This window comes from Poeciliopsis prolifica, unplaced genomic scaffold, assembly GCF_027474105.1.
Source record: "Poeciliopsis prolifica strain line A6 unplaced genomic scaffold, Auburn_PproV2 SCAFFOLD002, whole genome shotgun sequence".
Lineage (NCBI taxonomy): Eukaryota > Metazoa > Chordata > Actinopteri > Cyprinodontiformes > Poeciliidae > Poeciliopsis > Poeciliopsis prolifica.
In genome coordinates, this window is record NW_026562377.1 from 24196388 (window position 1) to 24221330 (window position 24943).

General features: G+C 41.1%; 1 protein-coding gene across 6 annotated transcripts in view; it reads right to left on the reverse strand.

Annotated features, from left to right (window-relative positions):
- Positions 1–24943, reverse strand: part of lpp (LIM domain containing preferred translocation partner in lipoma) — a 166442-nt gene that overhangs the window by 24795 nt on the left and 116704 nt on the right. For all 6 annotated transcript variants that reach the window (XM_055050210.1, XM_055050184.1, XM_055050217.1 and 3 more), the window contains 2 exons: positions 20950–21046; positions 3189–3358 (listed from right to left, as the gene is read on the reverse strand). In XM_055050210.1, coding sequence (XP_054906185.1) covers positions 3189–3358; positions 20950–21046 — 267 coding nt within the window. The remainder of the gene's footprint in view (positions 1–3188; positions 3359–20949; positions 21047–24943) is intronic.

A 24943-nucleotide genomic window follows, 5' to 3' on the forward strand; every position in this document is an offset into this window, starting at 1 on the left:
GTTAAAATTTTTCAGAGGGAAATTCTTTTGAAATAGTACAAATGGTTGTCAATGTGTGGCAGGAAAGTCCAAAAATGTTAATAAAATGGTGTATTATCGCACTTATCTTACTGGTTATGTTTATTAATATGTGTCTAATCATAGACATTATCAATGATTAATGATCAGTTCATCAAGTGTCACGATGTAGTGTTGATGTAAAAAAGCACTGCAAAATCCCAGGGAAACGTCACAATTTAAGGACTCAAAAAAACTCAGGCGTCATTATGTTGAAGTGTTTAGCAGTCCCTATTCTGGTAGGAATATAATAAAAGACGACTTAAAATATTGTGAACTGTCACAAGTCTGAATCCAATCAATGACATATACGACACAAGACTGACTACAGCCAGCGCTATCAATGTCAATTTTATTCAAGGTTGAGATTTGGGCTGTTTTGGGGGGTTTTTTGGAGTTGGGTGGGTTTTATGTTGTTTCTGGACTGAAAAATTGGAATTGCAAGAGCAGCCAGAAAACTAATATCGGTATATTTTCAGGATTCATCGATCAGGGAGACAATGGGAACAATTCATGGGGGAGGTCCAAGGAAAAGCCTCTACTGACAAAGAAGAACATGAAGACCCATCTCACATTTGCCAAATAACTGTCTTAATTATTTCATCAGAAAGTATCCTGATAAAATAAAAGTGGAGGTTGAAAGAAAGAGAGAGAGAGAGTCCAGTTACATCTGGTTCAAAATCAAAACATTTTCAGCAAAAGAGCTAAACAAAGTGGTGGTAGTGTGATGGTCTGGGCCCAGACAACTTGAGCTCTCTGAACGAGGCCAACACTTCATGACCTTAAGCTCATTTGAGTTTAGCAACAGGACAATGACTCAAAGCACATCGTCAAGTTGACCTCTGACCGGCTTTAAATAAAATAAAAGGAAGGAGGTAAAGTTAAGGTCTAAACTTATACAAAATGATCTTAAATAGGCCGTGCTCCTCCAATGTGGCCAACGGAAAGTTCTCTAAAGCTGTTAGCCCATTTTTCCCTTGTCAACTTGTTGCAATATACGGCTGTTCGTGAGAAACTCAAACCCCCTCAGTTCCAGCTGCTGGGGAGGGCTGGGCACTTCTGCTAAATGATTCCCCTGAGGTCTTACCGGATGATGCGTCTTTCCTGACAAAGGAAGCACTTTTACATTTGTTGCACAACACATTGACAAGAAAACTGCGCGTACACTTTTGAAGTGGAATGATAATAATAATAATAATAATAAAAAAAACCCCCTGAAAATTAAAAATAACCCTGCTAGTTTCTGGGATTTCTGGGCAAAATACTTTTCTGGTAAACTTTGGGTCATCATTAGGCAAAAAGTGGAGGAAAGATATTGCTGCAGAGTTGCATCCAACATGATCAGCAGTGATTACAGAATCTCACGCATTATCCTGTTGAGTCATGTGAAAAAGTGTAAAAGTTTGGTACCCAACGATCTCTCAATGCAAGTGAGGTCAAATATGGAATCATAACCTGAGATAGAAAAAGTCTGATCCGAAAGGGCAGAATAAAAAGCGCACGGTGTGGCTGTGTGTGTTTGCTGAAGCCCATTATGTAAAACAGGCACCAAATGTTAGTCTGACCTGCTGATGGCACGAAGCGCTGGGTCGGTTTCCATGGTTACAAGGTAACCTACTCTGTGAACCCGGCTTAATTAGTGGCCAAGATTTCTTGAATAAGCCCTTGCATTTTTAAGGACTTCCTGTGTTTGTTTTTTTAAATTTTTTTTATAAATCGTTCCTCTGGTTTGAGGGGAGTGGAGTTTGTTTTAGTGCATCTAATAAAAAAAGTTAAATCTAAACATTCTGAGAAGGAAAAAAAAAAAACCTAAAACGTCTCTTGCTGCTCAAACTGGTCCAGTTTTCTCCAGCCTCTTCCACATTATCAGACTAAATTATCCTGAATTCCAGCAAAATTTAAAGACATAATAAAAAAAAACAGTTTTAATGAGATACAGCGGCTGAAAAAAACCCAAATTTGGCTAATAGATGGAGAGTGGTGGTGTGATGGGACCTTGCTTAATGTCAATTGTTTCTATGAAGTCTGTCTTGACTGTCATCTGGTTGAGGATTTATTATTAGGAACACCTCATTGATGACGGCCTCGACCCTTATCGCCTTCAGAACTGTCAATTCAGCAAGATTTGCCAGAGATTCAGTCCACGTTGACATGACGGCGTCAACAGCTGAGTTTCTGTCCAAATCGAAATTACAAAAATAAATTTGCTGAACGGAAACATGACAATTTTGAAAACAACAAAAAAACAAAACTCACGTTTTTTGATCAAACATTTTTGCACTAGGAGGAGGTGCTATTTCAGCTGCATCTAAATATCTGTATTTCGAAAGTGGAAGCAATATTTTTTGCATCATATGATATTACGAACCGCCGGATGTTACTATTGACAAAAACCTGCAGGAAGCAGCAGGATGATGCCGGTTTGTTTTAGTTTTTTCGGACAATGTGCAGCTGGCTCCATCGGAGCACTCACAGCATCACATGGTTTATAAAAATTTGTATCATGTCGAGTCCAAAAGTCTTCTGTTAAATTTCCCCAAACGCCGCCTGTGTAGCCACTCCCACATACTTGGCCCTTGCCTCTTCAAAGCCTAAACCAGATGCTGATGTCTACTCTGATTGGCTGATAGATGATGAGCGCTGGCATCGTAGCTGAGTCATGAATATTCCTCATGTAACTGTTTACATCCGTCGCTGCCATTATTTTTGAATGGCTCATTGTTTTTTCATGAGTGATTTTAATTTTGTTTGTGTAATGAAACAATCGCAAAACATTAGCAGAATATCAACAAAGATTTTCGCACATTTGAAAAGGAAATGGAGCTTATGACAAGAGTTACAGGATTTGTAATAAGTGTGAGAACACCATGACTGGCTGACCGCTAAAAATGTTTTTGTGAATCTTGGCTAGGTCTTGATAATCCCTAACTTAAAGTCTAAAATATTGTGAGTGACTGCACCTGCTTTTCCAAGAATATTGCTAAAATCTTGTCTTGTGTCACAGACAAGACAAGGGACACGTAGCGGATCATGTCGAAAAGGGATTTAGAGACACGGCTGAGACAACAAAAAGTCTACATCAACAGTCAAGAGTGTGACATGGTGAGGTAAGAGTAATGGATGTAGCTTACGATGTAGCAGGGCTCACAGTACGCCTTCTTGTCCACAGCATAGAAAGGTTTGCCGCGCAAGGGTTTGCTGCAGGTCATGCAGATGAAGCAATCGACGTGGAACACCTGGTCCATGGCGGTGCAGCCGGTACCTTCGCCCACCACGTTCTCCCCGCAGCTGGCACAGCGTCCTGGGTGGCAAAGGCAGAGAGGGGGGCCAAGCACAGGTCAACCAAAATGTTTTCAGCTTCAGAAAAATGCAGGAGACAGATTCCACTTTTATGCATGTGATAGTGAAATGTGACTCTAGCTCCATTAGCTGGTGGTTCTGAGAGAAAATTCTTGGCCTGATGCTTTTTGTAACAGGGATTGAGCCCAAGATACGAGAGCGGAAACGAGAAGAGGTGCACAAGCATTTTAAGGAATTGGTGTTTGATCAAAAGTGCAGATATAACCTGGGGGAAAAGTATTTTATGCTGCCTCTGGGTAGAAACACACATTTAGCTTAACAAATTACAGAATCTACAAACAACTGACTGAAAAAAAATTAATCAGGCAGGGACTGGCTGTAAAAGCTAATAGTTTCCCAGCTACAACAGATTGGTGTGGCAAAAAGTGGAAAAGCAAACCAGAAGCTCTTCAAATTTGATAAATATTCTGTAACTTCAGTGTAACGATCACAATTTCAGATTAAACAGCTCATGAAGATGACAGCACTGCCAAACTGATGGTCCTATTTGAATTAGGTCTGTGAAAACACGTTGCTGTTTGGTTCTGAACAAGATCAATAGTCTGAGGATAGTCAGACTCCAGCTTGTGTAACGAGGCCTAGTCTGAGTGGGCTTTCAGAGACCGTCTAACAGAAGGTGAGAGTCCCGCTGACCACAGGACCGTCAACGTGAAGCAGTCTGTCCATAGACCCATCTGCCATGTGTTGACGGAAGACATTTTCGGGAAGACGCAAGACATTCAGTAGCTGACAAAGAATCATGACATACTTGCATTTAAAGCACGATGTGCTTCATTACCACCTGGCAAATCAAATTTAGCTCAGTCTGAAACTTTTTCAGACTGACCATGTGCAACACAGATGTCTTTCTTCTTATTTCCCCCCAAATAATTACCATCAGACTATAGAGACTCACCCAGTGGCGAGTAAAGATTTAGACCAAGAAAACTATCCCGGGACTAAACGATAGTCACACATGGACATAATGGCAGATGAAATGGGTGAATGAATTGGCAAAAAGTAGTTCTAAATGTCCAGGACAAGTAGTCAAAACTTTCCATCATATGCTGATGATGCTGCGAAATCCGTCTATGAGGATCTACCAACCCCTAACAAACCAAATTTATACTCCCACTGTACGAAATGTCAATCAAAACTTTCAACACGTCTATGACAAGACGGCTCAAATTCTTTTACATCAGCCCAAAAAAAACTAAAGCTGCCCCTTAAATCCATTCCCTAAAGTCAAAAGTGCCTCATCTTCATTTCTATTTCAAACCGACTGGATAAGGAAGGATTAAATAGTATAATTATGGCACATTAAAGAGACCATACACATCACTAACGAGTGACATCTGCTGAAAAAGTCGGGCTTTAAATGATAAAAAAAGAAAACTTTGGAAGTACAAGGAAGTCTTTGTAACAGGGGCACAAGTGAACTGATACTATTACTCCACAAAGAGCCTGATTGCATATTGCGGGACATGGCATTTGGATATCTTTAATTGAGTTGGAGATATCTTTAATTGAGTTTAAGATGTCCTCGACTCAATGCAAGTTATCTTCAACCCAATTAATGACACTGTCAATTTAATTACTGGTATCTCCAAATAATGGGGTTTGAAAAGATATCTGAGAATGTTTAATGTTTTTTTTTACACATCTGAGGACAGATGCAATCTCGCAGAGGAAGCATGATACAGTAATATTTAATTAATTCAAGTTCAGTTCAATAGATCAGGGTTTTTTTTCTCTCTCCTCCCTGCATTTCGCTTCATCTCAAAGCTGATTTGGACCGATGATTGACGCTCCATCTGTTCTGAACGGAGCGTTACAGACACAGGCGAGACGCCAACCGGGGGCAGATAGAGTATCTGATGCTTGCTTTGCTTTTTCTTCTTCTTTTTTTTCCCTTCTCCTTTCTCTTCTCTTCTCCTCCACAGCTCCGCTCGCTGTTTTTCATATCAAGAATTCAAACGGAGCGGAAAGCGGGATCCGTCTCAGGTATCAGCGCAACTTTGGGCTCCGTCGTGCGCCGCCGAGATCAAACTGCCAGGGCTCGTTAATAGTGCGCTAATCTCAGAGAAGTCATTATCTTATCGCGGGGGCCTGCTCTGCAAACGGAGAGAGAGCATCTGCGGAAAGGGACGAGCAGAACCGCGGCTTCACAGGGAGGAAATACTGGAATACTGAACATCTGTAACTCTGTTAACGAGGCTCGTCGTTCACTGACGGGGGGCGCGAGGAAAGGAAAAGAGAGGGAAATTGCAAAACAAAGGCCCGACGTTTAACTTCTCGAAATTCTTATCACAGCCGCATTTTTTTGCGCGTTAATCTCGAAACGACTGTCATCCCCGGCGAAGCCGACAGGTTTTCATAAAGCCTGCAATCGGTTTTCATCTGCTCCCGCAGCTCTATCCACACCTCAATTACGTCTGCGTTACCTACTGTACGGGGAGGCAGATTAAACAAACTAGTGAAGGCACGTCTCCGGGGGACATGTGGGTGTCAGTGGAATCACAAGCAGGGTAATCACTTCAGAGAGCCAGAGGGAAAGAGAAAAGGAGAGAGAGAGAGGGAGAGAGAGAGAGACGAGCCTGTTAGTGGCTCCGGATCACAGGCCATCTTCAGTGAGTGGATGAGAATGCCAAACATGTCCCACAGGGCTCCCACTTTAAATAACGAGCAGGAAACCTCTCGGAAATCCTTTTCCTTTTGGCGGTCTGTGATCGCGAGGGGCCCGAGGAGATACCGGCGCGCGGCTGTGGGTGAAACGTACGCGGGTTTTTTTTTTTTTTTTTTTTTTTGCCACACGTATTCACACATTTCCCGACATCACAGCGAGGGAAGGGGAAGGAAAGAAAAATAAGGAATCCATTCGCCAGGGAATGCCACACAGGTAGACGAGACGTGAAGTCAGAGACGCGTGTTGTTCATCCACACAGCGGCAGGAGCCGATCTGAGGCCGGCCTTCAACCTACAGAGGCTCTGATCTCTGCTCTCCTTAACAAACATGAAGCTCCTTCTGTTGTTTGGAGGACAATGTTATTGAGGCTCTGAAACTCATAGATGTGGAGAAAGTCGTTAGCAGCCCTGGTGAAGATGTGCGCGGGAGTCTAAAGACAAAATGTTATTTATTCGGCAGCATCAGTCTCGCACTGACACATTTAGAAAGACCCAACTATCAGTTTGTACATTTATTACAAAGGGGAGAAAATGAAACACACTTTAAGACATAAGTGGTATAATTTACTGGGAGCTCTGCTGATACTTTCTGCACGTCCCTTCCTGGCAATAGAAAAGTTCACTACTTATATCTTTCACATGGTTTGCAGCACACAGAGGGATCTTCGACTGCTGGCTCAGGTTATAACAGGAAATACGATTAGTTACCATAGCTACGCGGATGAGACACAGCTCTACATCACGATGTCAGCAGGTGACTCTAAAGCCATCGATGCACTGAACAGATGCTTAGCAGAAATCAATGATGTGCCAAAACGTGCCCCAGATGAACAGAAACAGAACTGAAGTTATTATCTTTGGACCTAAAGATGATCTCCAGTCAGTGCGCAGCTTCAGTTATGACAGCTGGAAACTAGAGCTCAGACATGGGTGTGAACGTTAAAAGTCACATAAAGACGGTTACAAAGTCGGTCTTCTATAACCCACAGAACATTTCTAGGATTAAAGAACTGATGTCTCAGCATGTAGAAAAACAGCCATTCGTTTAGTTTCAGTTGCAATGTTTATTGGTGATTTTAACGAAGGAATTTGACAAAATATAATGTTGGTTATTGGTTTTCACAGCTGTTTACTGCACAGTGTGTTATGATGTTGTTTATGTTTTCACAATCCAAATCTCTTTGAACTGTTGGGTTTCAAATTAACCTGACTGATTGAAATAATAATAATAATTAAAAAAACTTACTAGTAACTTTTCAGCAAGATATAGAAGCTTTTTTATGCCAATAATTCCTTAATATTGATGAAAACACACTAGTATAATTATCTATAAATATCTTTTTTCAAATTGAAATAATCTGCCAACAGAAGGAATACTTTTTCATCAATATGAAGCAATTGTTAACTTAAAACAAGGTTCATTATCTTGTTGATAGTTAACTTATGAATCACTTCTGCTTACTTCAAGCGTATGAAGACGTTTGCTCTAGAAACTAGGACAAAAATACTTGGTACTACTTTGTTCTTTTGCACGGACTTGACTGAACATGTTTGTCCTGTTAAGTAAAAGAGGAAAAGAATACGTGGAACAGCAGATTTCAAAGCTGAATTTAAAAACAGAACAAAAGAGAGAAATCAGATTTTCGATTTCTATAGCACAACTCCCAACAAATTCGCCGCCGCTCCCGTAAAGTTGGCCGCCAGTGGGCCGTGACGTTTCCCCCCCACAAAGCGTAAATGGTTTCAGAGTCTCTGTGTTGTTTCTAAAAGCCTCGCTGTCTGATAACAGGGAGGAGCGCTTCTTCTTCCTTTTTTTTAATTTTTATTTTTTTTAACCATTCCTCACATCAATTATTTCACACGGCTGTGTTGGAAATAAGCTTTTTCAATTTGGAGACACGACTTCAATTGACTCGTTGAATAATACAGGACAGTGAGTGAAGCAACTCCCCGTATTTACCCCCGTGGAGTTCATCCCAAATACTTTCGAACTATTTCAGCTGGGCATAAAGGAATCATGAAAAAGCCCCGGCGCTCCCTCTGCGTCCCCCCTTTTTTTTTTTTTTTTTTTTTTTGTGCGGGGAGTGGAACCAGAGTCTTCATATGAAAACTTCAAATATTTCCTGTAGAACCAACGCGATGGCGACGGGTGGGATGAGGAACGGGGGGGAGGAGGGGAGTTCATTTACACTTTACTCACTTTCTTTGCTTTCATTCTTCAACCCTCAGAAGTGTCTCTTCTCTGTTACATCGAAAGTCAAAAGGAGGACTGAAGAGAAGAATCTTTTCTTCTTTTCTCCTCTTGTTTTTTTTTAAAGAAGCACATTCCCTGTGAGCTACAGAGACTTAGAATGGTTAGACAATTTAATTGGATAAAAGGAAAAGATTAAAGCGGCCCTGACGCCGTTCCATAAATAATTGATTTCTAATGTATTTGTAGTGGCAGTGAGACGCCGTTGTTTGGGATTGGGGGATGTTGAGTGGCAGAACGCTTCAGATTTCCCTCAGTCTTTGCCTTCTTTGTTTTTTCATGCCGTGAGATTGAAGCGGCATGAAAGGCGGAGAGGGAGCACACTTGCAGCTCAATTTGATCTTACATAGTCAGAAATCAAAGATCGTGCATGTAAAGAAGGATCGCAAGGAACTTTTTTTTTTCCTTTTTTTCTTTTTCTTTTTTTTTGTGGGAGACCAAACTTTTCACACAATGTAACCAAAGGATACAAATTCTGCTGGTGCAACCCTTGCAAACCCCCCAAAGGCAAAGCTAGCGACTACACCTGCTCTCCAAAACTAATAAAAGAAGCTCCACATCCATTTTGGGATTTCGTCTGAACTTCTGTGCTTGGACTAAAACATCTGATAATCTGATAGATGAGTTGGTAGGGGAGGAAAAAGAAACAGCATTTTAAATCTTTACATCACTGCAAACGAAGAATCAAAAGACACATCGAACAGAAATGTGCGTCATTTCAGCGCGCCTTCGACTTTTTCCCATTTAGTCACATTACGGTCGACTAAATGACAAGAGCACAAGATGTATTGAACACCTGGCTGCCCTCCTGAACTGACAGGCTGAAGAAGCAGCCGATTCGCACTCCGCCCATCTGAAGGAAGCCATGTTCTGCCCCAAGCCGTGCAGAAGCCACAGTGAATACTTAGAGCAAAACAGGCAAATTTAAACTACTGGTTGGCCACAAAATTCATTAAATTAAAAATATAAAAGTTAGTTTGTAATTTTGGTAAGACTTTATTTGACAGGATCTGCATAAGACTGAGAAGACACTGTCATGACAGGTGTTATGTTTATGACAGTGTCTTGTCAGTCTTGTGTACACCTCGTTAAATAAAGGGTTAGCATGTTTTATTTTGTTTTACCTGCTCAAGTCTTTGTTCGCTGTGAGATGTTGAGCGGCTAGCGCCTTTCCTTCTTGTTGATAAATTTTGAACCACTTATCCTTATTAAACATGGGGAACCAATATGTAGTTTAATACTTTTATCTTTTTGTCTTTCTTTTGCTTTGTCGTTTTGTTTGTATGTCCTTCTAATTCATGTGAAGCACTTTGAACAGCTTTGTTGCTGAAAATGTGCTATATAAATAAAATGACCTTTTCTTACCTTACCTCTGCTTACATCTCCCAGAATGCTGTATGGTTCCAGATTGGAGTTCACTGAAATCATTGAACATTCTATTGGATGCATTTTCTAATGATATTGATCACGTCTCCATAGCGAAATATATCGTTATTTATCCGTTGCCCAGTTCAACGTCCTGAGAATCTAACTTGAAATGTTCCGTTCACAAACATTCATCATTCAGCCTGAGCTGCTGTAAGAAGAAAGGACAAAAAGTAGTGCATAGCTTCACAGTTATACACTACGACTATTGAACTGTCACAGGAAAACCTAATTAATGCATCCAAGTTGAAAAACCTCTAGGAATACAGTTAACTTTATGAAACACTGTAGTCTGGATAGTTTCAGTTCATGATTCTAAAACCTCAGCAGCTAAAATCAGGTTCAACAACAGCATGAACAAGTTCTTGACCTAAGCAGTGGGCCGCTGAGTGTTTGACAGAAACAAAGCAAATGAAAAGAAGTCCGACCACCAGCCGCTGATGAGCCAGAGGCCACAATTTGTGCGTTTTCATCTCTTCGCCCTCTGGGGTTCATCTTGGCTGCTGCTTCGGCCTGATAACGCCGCGGCCCTGCAGTCGGCACGAAACGACAAGAGAAATAGCTGTCATCGCTTGCGTTTCAATCTCCGAACGCTTCCGTCCCCCATCCCCGGCCCTGGAATCTCATTCTCAGCGTCAGCAAAATAAAAAAAAAAGAAAATAGAACGGTCTGCAGAAGTGCTGGGGCGACGGTGGAGAGGACGGAGGAGAGGCCAGGCGGTGCCACGAAGCATTACGGCTCGGCCTGTCAGGGCCGACGGCCGGCAGCTAAGAGGGGGCAGGGAGGAGGCGGTGTAGGTTACATGTTTTGGGAGCAGGTTGGCAGGGGTGACATGGAGGAGCGCCAGGGAGTGAGGACAGGTAAGCATGTTTGTCTCCGTGTTCACGCCCCTGCTTATCGGCGCGCACCAGTACGGGCTCCGGCGCGCCGACTCGTTGTTCCGCGGTCAAACGTTCACTCGCGAGCAAAATCTAGCAACGTGAGCGCCCGCGAGCCTCAGCTGGACTCGCACGCCAGCTGATCTTGCAAGCCTCACTGGAGCTGTCTGATGGAGGAAGGGCGGCGAGCGTTGAGCCTGGCGGGAGAGAGAGAGAGCAGAGGAGGGGAGGAGGGGAAGGGCGGTCACCTTATGTGAACCGTTGCCAAAAAAGCTCTGAGAAAAGAAACCCCAAGCTGGCTGGCAGCTGAGAGACTAGAAAGCAGTAAGGAGAGGTCAGCGGATGGGGAAGTCAAAAAAAAAAAAAAAAAAGGCAGTGAAGTCTCATAAACTGCTACAAATTTTGAGCAGAAAGCTCAAAAATAATGATTAAGTACTGGGGGAAAAAACACACCACATGAACAATACAGAGAGAAACGATGACACGGCAGAAAAACGGCTCTCCTCCCATTCATAAAGGGACCCAATTGTAGGCAGTTTAAAACAGCAAACAAAAGCTTGCTGGGTTTTGCAGAATTTCCTTCAATCTGGTAAATTTATAGATTAAGACTGAAAGCATTTCATGTTATTTCCATGAGAGAAATAAAAAGGCTCTTAGAAGTCAAATCCGTCGCTTCACACTGACAGGGATGCAGGGTTTTTCTTGTAAAAGGCGGCTATAATGGATCATCCTCAGGTATTGTGTTGGATAATTTAGCCCTTTGCTGTCGTACATTGTAATCCACTGTAGGTGGTATAGTGATGCTGGGGCTTAAGACAAGTTGCCATGTCACCAGACTGCCGTGTGTGCTCGCCTCCTCCCCCTGGGTGGTCCGTGACCTCCTTCTAGCAGCATTATCCTTCTGTCTCACAGCCACTGCTGGGCGCTTTCATTTCATTTAAAAAGAAAAGGTAGAAACCTCCAGTCGTGGTCCCCTGGTAGCCTCCACATGGGGTTTAATACGGCCTGTCATAGTAATTACTGACTGTAATGTGCATACAGACGACCTGAGCCTGGTTTGCAGTGTTCGCTACGTGGGAACGCTTCCCAGATTTGAGCCAACATGAGGTCGGAAAAAGCAGCGGGATGGCTAGCAGCGTGGTGTGAGCTGGGCTAGCATCCGGAGTGCTTCGCTAAAGAGACACAGAGACAAAGGAAGATGCTGAGACATCATCTGACGTTTCTGAACCACAGTCACGCTCCACACCAGCTGACTTCTACTGTTAGAGTGAGATTAGATGACGCACAGGTAACTTCTGAAAGACACCCTACTGAATCTTAAATCAACTTCTTTGAGCTGTATGTCATGTCTTAACCATATTCCCTCATTAAAAACATACCTGGAGTTTTGCCAATCCAGGTATGCATGTGTGAAAAATCCTTTTTATCTCCCTGTTTAAAACATCTGGGTGAACATAGCCCCGCCTTCCACACGAAGCTCCTCCTTGGAGTTGCAGTTTGCAAGCTTTACAAGAATCCCCCTCTCAGCTCCTTCAGACTAGCCAGCAGCAATTAGCAAACACCTGGTGGACCTGCACATCTACTGATCTCAATATAGGAGCTGCTTCTCAGTAAAACGATGATAAAAATGTTGTTAAAGTGTTAGTCATCAGGTGTGATGACTTCCTGAAGGAGTTTCATAAAGAGCAGGACTTTTCAAAGAGACAAAGTCAAATTTTTTTAAGTCATACTTGATATGAGTAGCATTTTAATAACACAAGTATGTAACTCAGTTACTTGTTTGTGCTATAAAATGGCACTATATGCCTGGAAAACACATAGCGCAGCCACTTTAATACAGACGCCACCAGTCCCAAATCTTTATTTGTGAAATAAAATTTGAAAGTAGTTCAAATTTTATTTGCTTGATATTTAAAGGTTAGGAATACCTTGGCAAGGTCCATGCAGCTGTACAGATGTGCTAAAGAGAAAAAGAAACTCAAAGTTTCTTTTGACACTGACTTTCCACTGTATATACTGTTGGATTTTAAACACACTAACCTGTCTCCTCTCACTCTTCTAACCTGTGCATGTGAATGCAATTAGCACATCAGTACTAGAACTTTCTTTTAATACCTTTAGGAATCATCTGCTTTATATCTGGCATACCAAGGCAATGCAGTATTATATATAGTATAGTACATGTAGGGCTGCACAGTGGGGCCCGCATTGATGCATTTCATTAAAAAGGTTTTGGATTTGAATCACAGCCTGCCTGGGGTTTTAATATTCTTCTCCATATGTGAGTTTTCTCCAGGTACTCCAACTTCCTCCACACACAGTCCATTAACGTGACTGCTAGGTTAATTAGACTGGGTTATCAAGCTAAGAGATAAACTCACATCCTGTCCAGGGTGGGAAATAATGTGGATATTTATGGTTGAAAAGGGAATGCAACATCCCCCCATTACTGCCTTATACGATCCGTTTTGAGTAATTCTTTTGATTTCCATGTTACGGCTCACGTCTCACATATTTTTCCCACAAACGAGCAAACCTCACAGCCAAAGCTAGTAAACCTGAGCTGCACCATCACGTTGCCAACAGGTGTTGTAAATTCAGACAAGTTTGTAGCAACCAAGGTTAAATACTGAAGCTGTTCAGTCAGAACTGGTATGTTCATTTCACTTAAAAAAAAGGTTTCAGGGTCCTTGGAAAGCAGAAAATGCTGGATTAGATTTAAGCAGACATATTGAATCCAAGGCGAGAGCGAGGTGAAGGTAATCAGGAAAGCAGTAAACGGCAAAAACTATTAGACACACAAAAAAGTGTTAAAACACAGAGATTCTGAGAAAAACAAAAGTGGGGAGAGTGAAATGAGCACCGACTATCAGGATGGTTGGCGCGTCGGAGGCACACCTTGACGTTGAAGAAGGTTGGCCAAAGGCGCTTCGGAAGTCAGGAGTGAGAACATGTCAGGGAAGATGATTGGGTGAAAAGGGAGTGTGGAGGGGTTGAAAGGGGGTGACACAAAGGTTTTCGCTCTGACACACATCCCACTCGTTATGACATGTAGAGGCACATCTAAGAGCAAACTCCTGAGAGACTGCTGAGGGCGACCTCAGTAAAATGCAAATGAGCTCCACTGGAGCGCCGTCGACGCCGCGCAAAGCTGTCTAAACCGGAGGGTCTATTAATACATTAAGTCGTGATGTTTCTGTTGTGTTCGGGAGAATCGGGGAGAGAGGGGAAACTCAACTTTCTGTGACCCAGTTACCTCGGTGTGGATACGTTCCGACTCCTCTGGCCTGTGGTGTTACCGGAGTCTCCACCGCCAATCGTGTCTCTTCCAAGATTCCTCATGAACTTTTCATGCAGGGCGTCTAATAAATTATGAGGCCTCCTCCAGCTGACGTGAGGAAGGGCTGCCTTTTCTTTTCCCTTTTCTCACTCTTATCAAGAAAAGACAAAAAAAAAACAACAAAGGAAACACGAGGAGGGCTCTTTCCCGACAGTTCAGAGTCCACGACGCGAATCTTTCCGCTAATTTATAATGACTTCCTCTCTCTACGACCTGACAGTAACACTTACTCCGACGGCTCGATGAAGAAAAAAAAAAGTCCCACTGGAAAAACTCCCTCTGTATAAATATTGATTGGCTATAAAACATTTCACACTCATGTTAATTCTCTTCTATACAGAACAACACCCAGGAATCAGGGATTCACATGCAGGAATTCCCAAAACGTTACTTGGGTGTAAAAACGGAAGAAGAAGAAGAAGAAGAAGTGATATTCTGCAGCAGAAGAGTGCATAAGTATCATCATCACTAATTGTGAATAATGCAGAGCATCTGATCCGTTCAATTATTCAGCTTTACGTCCCGGTTTTTGGTTGACAGAAACGTAGCGACGACAAAATATTGTAAGTTCCCTCCGATGCACGAATGCCAAGGCATCTGAGTAGCTGTGTCTTATTAGATTTCCACAAACACAGTACACCTACGCGCAACCTAAGTGGATTAAATATGACGGATGATGACATTTGGAGAAAAGGCTCTTTCAGATTACTCAAATCTAATCTGGAACTCTAAATCAGGACTAATCAGTTGCTTTTCAAAGAAGCTTCAATCATTGGGGAACGGGGAAGGGAAGGGAGGGAATTTTCTGGCTTGCAAACCAGGTTTCTCACAAGAAAAGATGTTCTCCTATAGTGCACCATCTTTTATCCCAACTCCCCCCACCACCACCACCTCCTGCTTCTCACTGCTCTACCAGACTTTAGGAGAATGACAGAAATCTGCACTCTTTCTTTCTTTCTTTCTTTCTTTTTATTTAATTTTTTTTAAGCAGAACTCTTCAAAGACTTGTCCGGTGTAATTGCCGGACGGCGCAGCAGCAGAGCCGCGTCCTGTGGAACTCGGGAAGCTCGTACGAATCTGATGAAAAGTTTCCTGGTGACATCACAGAGCGTAACGCTAATTCGGTCGAATTAACCCCCTCTGGACCGACGGGAACCCGCGAAACGGCCGCTCCGGATCGGAGTTCATCAAAGACGCTTAGGGACGGGGATGAGGCCGCTGCAGAATGGAGACGGTGATCCGGTCCAGTAGCGCGTTGAGAGATCGCAGCTACCGCTTTGATTAATCTCACTAATTACTGGCCTCAGGGTGTCAACAGCGACAGAAAGAGCCGCGGCTTGCGTGCTGCTGGATTCTTTGTAATTACCAAAAAAAGAAAAGAAAAAGAAGTCTCCTGCTCTGGGACTGTCGTTCCTCCCCACAGCCCTGGACGTACAGTAGGAGCCGGGCCGGACCGGAGCTCATTTTTCCATAACGGGGGAGACTCTGTGTACATTATTCAGCGGGGGAGGAGACACAGAGCAGCCTGCCTCTGCGCTTGAACTCTCTGCTAATGAGTCCCAGCAGTCACCTCGGTCGTGGGCTTTTTGCCCTCCTCTCTTCCCGTCTCTCAGCTCACTCAGCTGTTGCCTAGTTGTACCACAACGTGACCCCCCCACCAACCCCCTATTCCCTCTCTGCTCCTCTGCTCAGTCAGCCTCCGTCAGCTGGAAGTGAACACGCAGCCAGTAACTCGGCTACCTCGCGTCCCTTGTGACCGGATTTTCAAACTTCCATGTTTGCTCTTTCGCCCGCGGGCCTTCATTTCCTACTGTATACATCTTTGCCGCGGTGAGTGAGATCGGCGGAAGAGATTGGTTTCACATGCGTATCGGCTGATTGCCGATATCCCAAAATTCAGAAAATTGGGGCCAATTTCTTGGCCCCAATTTACTTAGTAACAACAATGAAGCAATCACACATAAGCACAACTAGAAACTTAAAGAATGTTTTTTCTGTTTTTATTTCCAAGCTTGCCGCAGATTGTAAATTGGCTTTAAATCTGGACTTTGACTAGGCCAGGAGTCTGCAAGCTTTGACTCGAAGGAGCAGTTTTTTGTCTTCAGTCCGGCTTAGTAAGACTCACTTCGTGCAGCAAATCTTACATCAACTTTTAAAAAAAGAGCTTAGAATTTCTGATAATATTTCTGCTAAAATAAATGTTATTAAAGAACTGGCATTTTTTTATTTGTTAAGGTTTTAGAATAAAGTAAACATTAACATTTGCTGACAAAAGAAAAGAATCAATTTTATGGAGCATCATGTGAAAAAAAAGCTAATTTTCAAACTAACTCAAAACAATCAGACGAAATGAATGTTACTGGTACTTTTAGTGTCAACGTTGTGAACATTCAATACAGCTATTACATAAAAAAACTGTTAAAACTTACATGTATAATTACTAATTAAGCTGTATTTAAAAATATTAGCTGAGCTGTTGTGGAAGATCCAAGGAGCTACTTGCATCCCCCGAGCCTCAGTTTGCAGACCCTTTGACTAGGCCATTCAAATACATGAACATGAGTCTATTTAAGCCTAATAGCTGATGGAACTTCGAACCGGCTTCAGATCCTTAGAGTTGTTCATAAATTCATGCACTCAATGAAGTTCTTCTTTTCAATTTCCATAAATGCATCATATGTGTAATTCAGAAGATTTTTATCATGTCAGTAGAACATGACAGAGTTTGAGTGGCACCCTGGTGAAATAAGGCCAACGTCACGATAAATTTCTCAAGTTGATAAATTGCCCCAGAAATTATTCCAATAATCAATAAAATTGTTGTTTCGATGCCATTTTCAAATAATATAAAAATAACGGCATAATAATCCAAGTCCGTCCAACAAACAGAAAACTCCACACTTCAACTGGAAAACATTTTAAATATCAAAAATGAAATTCAACAACCAAAAACAAGAAAAGGAAATAAAAAAAAAACACCCACAAAACAAACCATGATTGCAAAAAAATGGATGGAGTCTGTAAACAAAATTGCACTTCAAGAATGGAAATTATGGATCTCATTTTAATTTATGAATGATTGCTTTTTGTGCCACGTGTTCCCTCCACCATGCTTCACGGTGCTGACGGTGTGCCTCAAGGTCATGTGTGGTTACTTTTTATCCCCGCAGGAAGTTTTGCATAAAGGAAAAGAAGTTAAAATGTTGGGTAAGTTTTTAAGTCTGCATAAGACTGACATGAGACAGTCATAAACATGACAAAACACTTATTATGAATATGAAGGAGTCTTCATAAATGTGTCATTTGTTAAATGATAACACTATTAATGCAAAGTCACATTAAATGTTGCATTACAAGTGTCAACTTTGCTTTATATGGCAAGTAATGACATTTTAATCCAAAGTTGCACTAAAACTTACATTAAAACTGAACGACATCTCATGACAACAGTCATAAGCTTTCGTTCAGACTCCTTCATGTTCATGACTCATGTCATGTCATGTCATGCACACGCCTTGAAATAAAGTGATCCCAATTTTTGTGTTTGCTGCGTCTCCGACATGGCTCGTCAGCAAACCGAATACTTTTTTTCTCGACGGACGTCTTTTCTGATCACAGGAACTAATAGCCGCCCTCATCCCACCTGTCGCTCCAGACCGAGTCCGCATCTCGTTTCAGCCAGGAGATCCATTTGACCCAATGTCTAATGTGAACCAATTAAGGTCTTTACATGCGCGCGCACTCCGCGACGTAGAGCCGAATCGCTCTTAATACCGGTTAAATACACGTCCCTGCTGCTATAATACACCTACACACACTACAGCGGTGTGCGTCGTGTGATTATGAGGCGATATAAAGCCTTCTGCAGAACCTGACTGAATGAGCTATCTAATGGGCATGGGAACTAATTCCAGGGCAAAGGGGATTAAAGGCTAAAGCAAGAGGGAGCAGCGCGGGGCTGGCGCTCTCTGGCAGCTCAGAGTGCAGAGGGCGGAAAAACAGAGATGATGTATAAACGCACAGAATCCTTGCCTCCTGAATCCTATTTTGCAGAATAGCATTAAAACTGGCATCTTGTTTAATCCTGACAGTTCTATATTTTCAGACGGGGTGAAGGTGGAAGGGGGAGAGAATTAAATATTAAGTGATTCAGCCAAGAGGAGGGAAATAAAGGAAAATATTCTAAAGGGAAATATTCAGTAAGCCTCGGAATTTGCTGAAAATCTACATTTTTATTTATTTTTTTGTCACTGATTACGTCTATTGCCTGCGAAATAATTGACAAAAACCTGTCTTGGCAGTTTAGAGAGCCTGCAGCTGAAGCCAGAAGTTTACATACACTGAATAAAAAGACGGATGGATTTTTATTCTCACTGCCTGAAATCACATCAGACCAAACGTCTCTTTTTATTTAGGTAAATTAGAACAAAATCAGATCTACTTGCGCTGTATGACAATAGTGAGAGAATGAATATGATTTATTTATGAATGTCTTCAGAATCAGGACTTTCCGTTCGTTTCCTCTGTGTTCGGTGGCGTTGTCTATGAACTGAACGACTGGGCTCAAACCTTTTGGGTTTCCTTCTAGAAGATTCTCACGACAATTTGCTGGAGTTCTGGTCCTCCTGACAGAACTGGTGGCTGCCTCACTCACACACACATTTTAATGATCAACCCACAACTTCTCCATAAAACAGAGTGGGGATTTGTGATGACAAAACCAAAAAGACTGACTTTGTTGTCCTTAAGTCACTTTGCAGCCACTTTGACAGCATGCACTCAAAAGGTTTGACTCAAGTCATACAGTTTAAAATATAGCTTTTCCTCATAATGACCAATTGTGTTCACTTCTGAATTTAATAAAAAGTAAAATAAATAAATCTCTAAAAAAAAGTTCATGCTAAGTTTTCTGGGACTTGGCAAATAAAAATAATTTTGGTGATTCTAACTGACCTAAAACAGGAGACGTTTGGTCTTACCTAAGTAAGACCAAACCATGATTGCAAAAAAATGGATGGAGTCTGTAAACAAAATTACACTTCAAGAATGGAAATTATGGATCTCATTTAATTCCTTTAACACATTAAGGAAAAAAAAATGTGTGTGTGTGTGTGTGTGTGTTTTTAAGCGGTATATGTAAACTTCTGATTTACATAATCATAGTTATAGAAGTAAATAAAGTAACAACAATGCCAAAGCATAATGTCTCACCAAGTATTTTTGGTTCAGTTTCTAGTGCAAATATCTTAATACACTTGAAATAAGACAAAATTAGCTGACAAGTAACTTATGAAGAAAATATAGGAGTTTGTTTTAAATCAATAATTTCTTAATTTATATGAAAAAGTACTGGTTCCACTGGCAGACTAGTTTATTTGTAATGAGATATTTTCACCTTGTTATAAGTGAAATAATCTGCCAGTGCAATTTTTCATCAATCTTAAGGAATTATTGACTTAAAAGCTCCAATTTCTTCCTGAAAAGTTATTTGTAAGTCTGTTTTGAAGTGCACCAACAAATGTGCACTAGAAGCTACACCATAAACAAGTGGTAAGACTTTGTGTTTTTGCAATGAACACCTCTTTCTGGTTACAGAGACGCTTCCTAAAAATGGCTTCTGGTGATGCCAAGCTGAAGTATTGGGCCCAATCTGGAAAACTGTCCTGCGATTCTGATAACCCACCAGCCCACATGCTCATGGCTCACAGGCTCACGCTGGAAGGAGTGTGTCTGTTTTTCTTCCAGCTCCACCAAATGCCACAGTGAAAAACACACAGCGTGCGGCCGTTGCACTATTATTTACATAATTACGCCAATGAAACGTGTTTAAATAGCTTTCTGTTTTCTCCACAAAGCTCTCATCAGCAGTCATTACGCATGCATCAGGTGTCCATTCAGACAGCGTTTCTTCGAGCACCTATGACAGCCGCTATTACGAGGAAGCTGTTGTCATGCCAGCGGCACTTTGAGCCGAGGATACGAGTCCAAAAATAGTTAAACCTGCTGTTCAGCTCCGTTCAAAGCACAATTACAGGAAACGACTCTTTAAATTGTGCCACAGTCCAACACAGGGGCCATGAATCACCACGGCGAGCGACTCCCAGCAGGAAGAAAACTTCAGATTAGCTTATGTGTATTCCATTAAAAAAAAAAAAAAATTTTATTTTTATTTTTAGAGGTCATGGAGCTGAACAGTATGGATTCTCTGCCCTCTACTTCCTGTTAATTTGAGGTGCTGGAAGAAAAGGAAGCCCAGTTTTAATCTTGATGTAATCTTGGCCAAAACATGAGAATACATTTTTTTACCTGAAGTCAGTCAAAAGAAAGAAAATAAAAGTAAGTGATTCTTGTCAGATATAAGATATAATTGCATCATTTTTATACAGAAATGCCAAACAATTGAATCTGGACATGTATTAATTACAGTTTTGACACTAGGGCTACAGCTAATGATTATTTTAGTAATCAATTATTCTGTTAGTTATTTTCATGACGAAAAAAACGACACAATCTGCACATTTTTCTATTTAACCACTTAAGCCCTTTTTTGTACATAAGAAAGACATTAAAAATGCAAATAATTCATTTTCTTTTTTAAATAATAAAATAAGTATTTTTGTTGCCTAAAATGCTACGACACAGCAATCGTTCAGTGTACACTTGACAACATGTGAAAAGCTCAGCTCAGCCTGTCACAATAGGCAACAAGTCAATTAACTGCGTGATCAATTAAAATGTGCTCAATAATTTCAATTGGGACAATCAGAGAAATGCTTTCACATTGATGAGCCTCAAGCATAGAAATGCAACTGTTCTGTTTGAAAAGTTAAAAACACAAAATAATCTGAGATTTATGACAAACTATTTGGCGGCTGCAAAAAGAAAAGTGAAAAGTTTGGGGTTGGAGGAGTTGTCTTCTTTAGGAGATCATTAAAACAGGAAGACAAAGACCAGATAAACTGCGGACGTCTTACCGAAATATTCATCGGACGGAGGGTTGTCCATGTCGAACAGCATCTTTTTGGTCAGGCGCGCTAGTTCGTCCTCTGGGTGCGCCTCTGGAGCTCCGCCCTGGGGGAAAAAAAACACAAAAAAACCACAAACGTCGAGGTTAAATCCTGAACGAGACAAGAAAACTTAAGCGCAGTCTCGAGGGCCAAACAAAACACAGTGAGAGTAATTAACATGCAGCGTATGCTTTTGCCTTCTGGGATATCTGACCCTGGTTGAGGGCCCAGACCAGAAGGTTTGCTTTTGTACCAAAAAAATACAAACAGTGAACCCCCGACTGAATCTGAAAGAAGAGGTAAATATTATCAGAAAGCTGCTTTCAAGCTGGGAGCGTTTGGGGAGGCAGGTCAGGTGAGGGTATTTAGATGAGATCTGAAATGATTCGGTGACATAACCCTCTGAAGTCGTCTCCTTCCTATCAGCCCGTCCGCCTCCTTATCGCGCCGTCTCTGACATCTGTCCTCTGTCTGTTCTGCTTCGGGCCTGACGTGTCGCGTTTGACATTTTCTGCCAATCATCCTTTAGAGCTTGAAGAGGAATAAATAAATACATTTCAAAAAGCCTGTTCTGCTCCAGCTCCGGGCCCGGGCTCCATCCCTCGTCTCAGGTGCCTGTTTGTCCTTTTTTGGGGATCCTTCAGGGGCGATGCGTTGGATTCTCTCTGTTTTGCTGAGCGGAGAGGCTTTTTTTTTCTTCTTCAGATAACGGCAAAGATCTTCCTAGATCTTTGCAGCAGATTTGATTTTCAATAATCCAATCATCTGGGCCGACCTTTGAGCAGCTTCTAATTGTGACACCTGGGAGAGGTCGCTGTGGCTTCTGTCTCTTTTATTCACACTTTCACGCGCAAATCTACATCTTCAATAAAAGATGAGATTAAAAAATACTTGTGGAGGCAGAATACATGGGTAATTATCCTGCAGTTATCGAATGTGTATTATTTGTCTGTTTACCTCTAACCTTTAGGTACTTAGCCTGCGTATAATGAGGGATCCAAAATTCACCTTGGGAAATTCATTACACTTTATCTATTGATATTTATGTTTTTCAGTAAAATGTCAACAATGATTATAAAAAGCTTTTGTGTTTTCTGTCTAAAGGGCAGAGAGGTGTTCATGGTACAAAGCGGCGTATTCAATAGTGTAGGTTGTCCAAATAGCAGGACGCTGGAATAAAATCCATAGAGATCAATGAGGTGAATTTCACTCTTCCAAAATTATTGATATTAAAGCAACATCACAAAAATGTGCACAAAAATCAATAAACAGATGAAGAATTTTGTTTCGCCTGTTGTGACAGTAGCTGCTGGGAACGACAACGACGTGTTAGGGCTGATGTAGATCCGATTTTTAAAAAAAAGCAAGATTAAATTTCCGACAAAAAAAATGTACATTTTGAGATTACTTTGTTTTTTTCTAGAAAATTTCTCAAACTATTCTCAAAATGTCGGAGTTTCTACTAGCAAATGTTCAACTTTTCAAAGTCAGAAATTTCACATTATCTTCTGGAAAATTTCTGTTTTTAAGCTCAAAAGGAGTTTTTTTGCAACAAATTTTCAACTCAGAAATGTCTGAGATTCTTCAAGACTGAAAAATTTGGTGTTTTTGAAACAAAGTTTTGACAAATTTTCAGAAATGTATTTGATTTTTCCAGTTATTTCTTTTGTCAGATATTTACTTATATTTATTTTTTTCTTTAAATCTTCAATTATATACCTTTTGCTGCACAGTATGGATGTTACATCAAACAGGAAGGGCTGAGCTTTTAACACGTTGATGTTGGAAGGATTTTTCAGCTGTAAATGACAAAGCATTCACTAAATGAATGCTGCATTGCTGCATTTAGGCATTAAAATATTGATTTTCTTATTTAAAAAGGAATTGATTTGCTTATTTACATCTCTAAATGCATTTCTAGCATTGTATTAAATGGTTGAATAAAAAATGGGAAGTATGTGCAATTTTTTTAAATGCGATTAATCAATTAATCGCCAGAATTATCAATAAAATAATCATTAATCGCAGCCCCAATGAGGACTGAACCATTTCACCAACTAACAGCTTTCCTGAATTATATGTTCTGTCTGCCTTCTCCTGCCCTTTACTGGCATACTACGACAGAAAACAACACATTTCCATTTGCTAAAAATCAACATCCGTTTTCCATTTCTAACCATTATGATCCACTTAAAGCACAGCTCTCTGACGCGCTGTACCCAAACAATCTTTTTCCTTAGCTTCGCCGTGCGTGAGTTTTCCCTGCAAGCCGTGGGAGGGTTTTCGCTCGCCACGTGCGGCGCGCCATCACGCTGCAGCTCCAAGGGGCACACAGAGGTGAGAGAGAAAATGGGATCATCATAAAGCTCCGCTTGGGAGCTGTGCAGAACTTAAGACCAGATGAACATGAGACGCGCTAGACGTCTTTGAGAAACATTCATGAATTAAAAAAAACAAAAAACAACCCTTCGCTGATATGTACGAACGATGTGAAGATGTAGTAAATTATTGAGATGATGTAAGAAGATGTAGACTCAACGTTCCGTATGGAACGAAAAGGAATATTTTGTTAGATGGACAGACAGATTTAGAGCTTTATTTGTTACAAGTGTTTGGATTTATGCCTGAAAATTGACACATTTTTGTTTAGCATCATTCCAATTGTTTTTTTTTTTTTTAGTCGCCCAAGAATAGATGATAACTGCTCAGGTTCACACACTGGTTTCTGCTTACGTCAAGGGTCATAATGTTTTGCTGGAACTCTTATAACGTGTCGCCTCATGTTTACACAGGGAGGAAACAGAAAGTCATGGCATACTTGAAACAAGTTCATAGAAACTCTGACTACATTAAAGCCAAATGTGGATAGTAACATATTTCAGTTACTTCTATTTTAAAGGAATAATTTGGTCAGCAATGACTGTGCCACGGGTGATTTTGTTAAAAAACACTATTTTAAGAAAATAAATGCACACAAATTCTTACAGTTTTCGATTGTAGATGTAGAATTTGTTTGTTCTTGCGTTAATTTGACATTTAGCAATTATATTTTAAGAATGATTGGCAATCTGTCATTAATTAGTTTTTACACCTGAATATCTTTTGACCTTTCAGCTGTGGCCTGTAACTCATACAAGCTTGGTTTCACTCCTTCTAAATATTGTTGTAAGACTTGAGTCACAGAAAAGTTAAGTCACGAGTTAAAGTCAGAAATGTTTTTTGTTTGTTACCAGAGCTTTTCTAACTTACATTAGCAGCTAGCTATGCTGCAGAGTTACCACTAGCTTGTACATAAACAGGAGCAACACATTTTAGACAATCTGTGTTGGAGGTTAATTTGGGCTTAAAAATCCAACCCGGCACAAGCCGGTATTGTGTATGAGCCCAACCCAAACATCAAGAAAATAACTCTGGCTTGAACCCAGCCAAGTTTACGCCATAAATTTAAACTCTAATCCGTGTTAATCATCACCAAAAAGTAGTTTCTTTGTTTCTTTTTACCAAATTCATCTTTTGGCAGAAAAAGGCGATTAGTTTGGTAAGTTGATGTTATATTTCAGTCCTCTCCCATTACTGGAAATACTCCTGCTGAAAATCCAAATTTGGCTCCAAAGGGATTTGAGCCAACATCAGTCCAAAAGCAGCAAATGCACAGACATGATATTCTGCAATCTGACTAAGTGTATATGTAGAACCTGAATAATAGGATACAGAGGTATTCCAATTCACAGCATAGGCCATCTATCTGTACTTTATATCCAGAGGGAATGAAAACCGCTGAGCTCTGCTTACTGGCCGCCATGGCTCTCAGAGTGTAAACTTTATGACGCCCGGCTGCTGCCTGGCCTGGCTCAGGATGCGTCCCCGCTGATAAAGGAAGCTCAGACAGTAGGCCTCATTAGCTGTGAGGGATCAACATGTCGGACAGAGGAGCGTGTCTGCCATGCAGGAGCACTTTCTT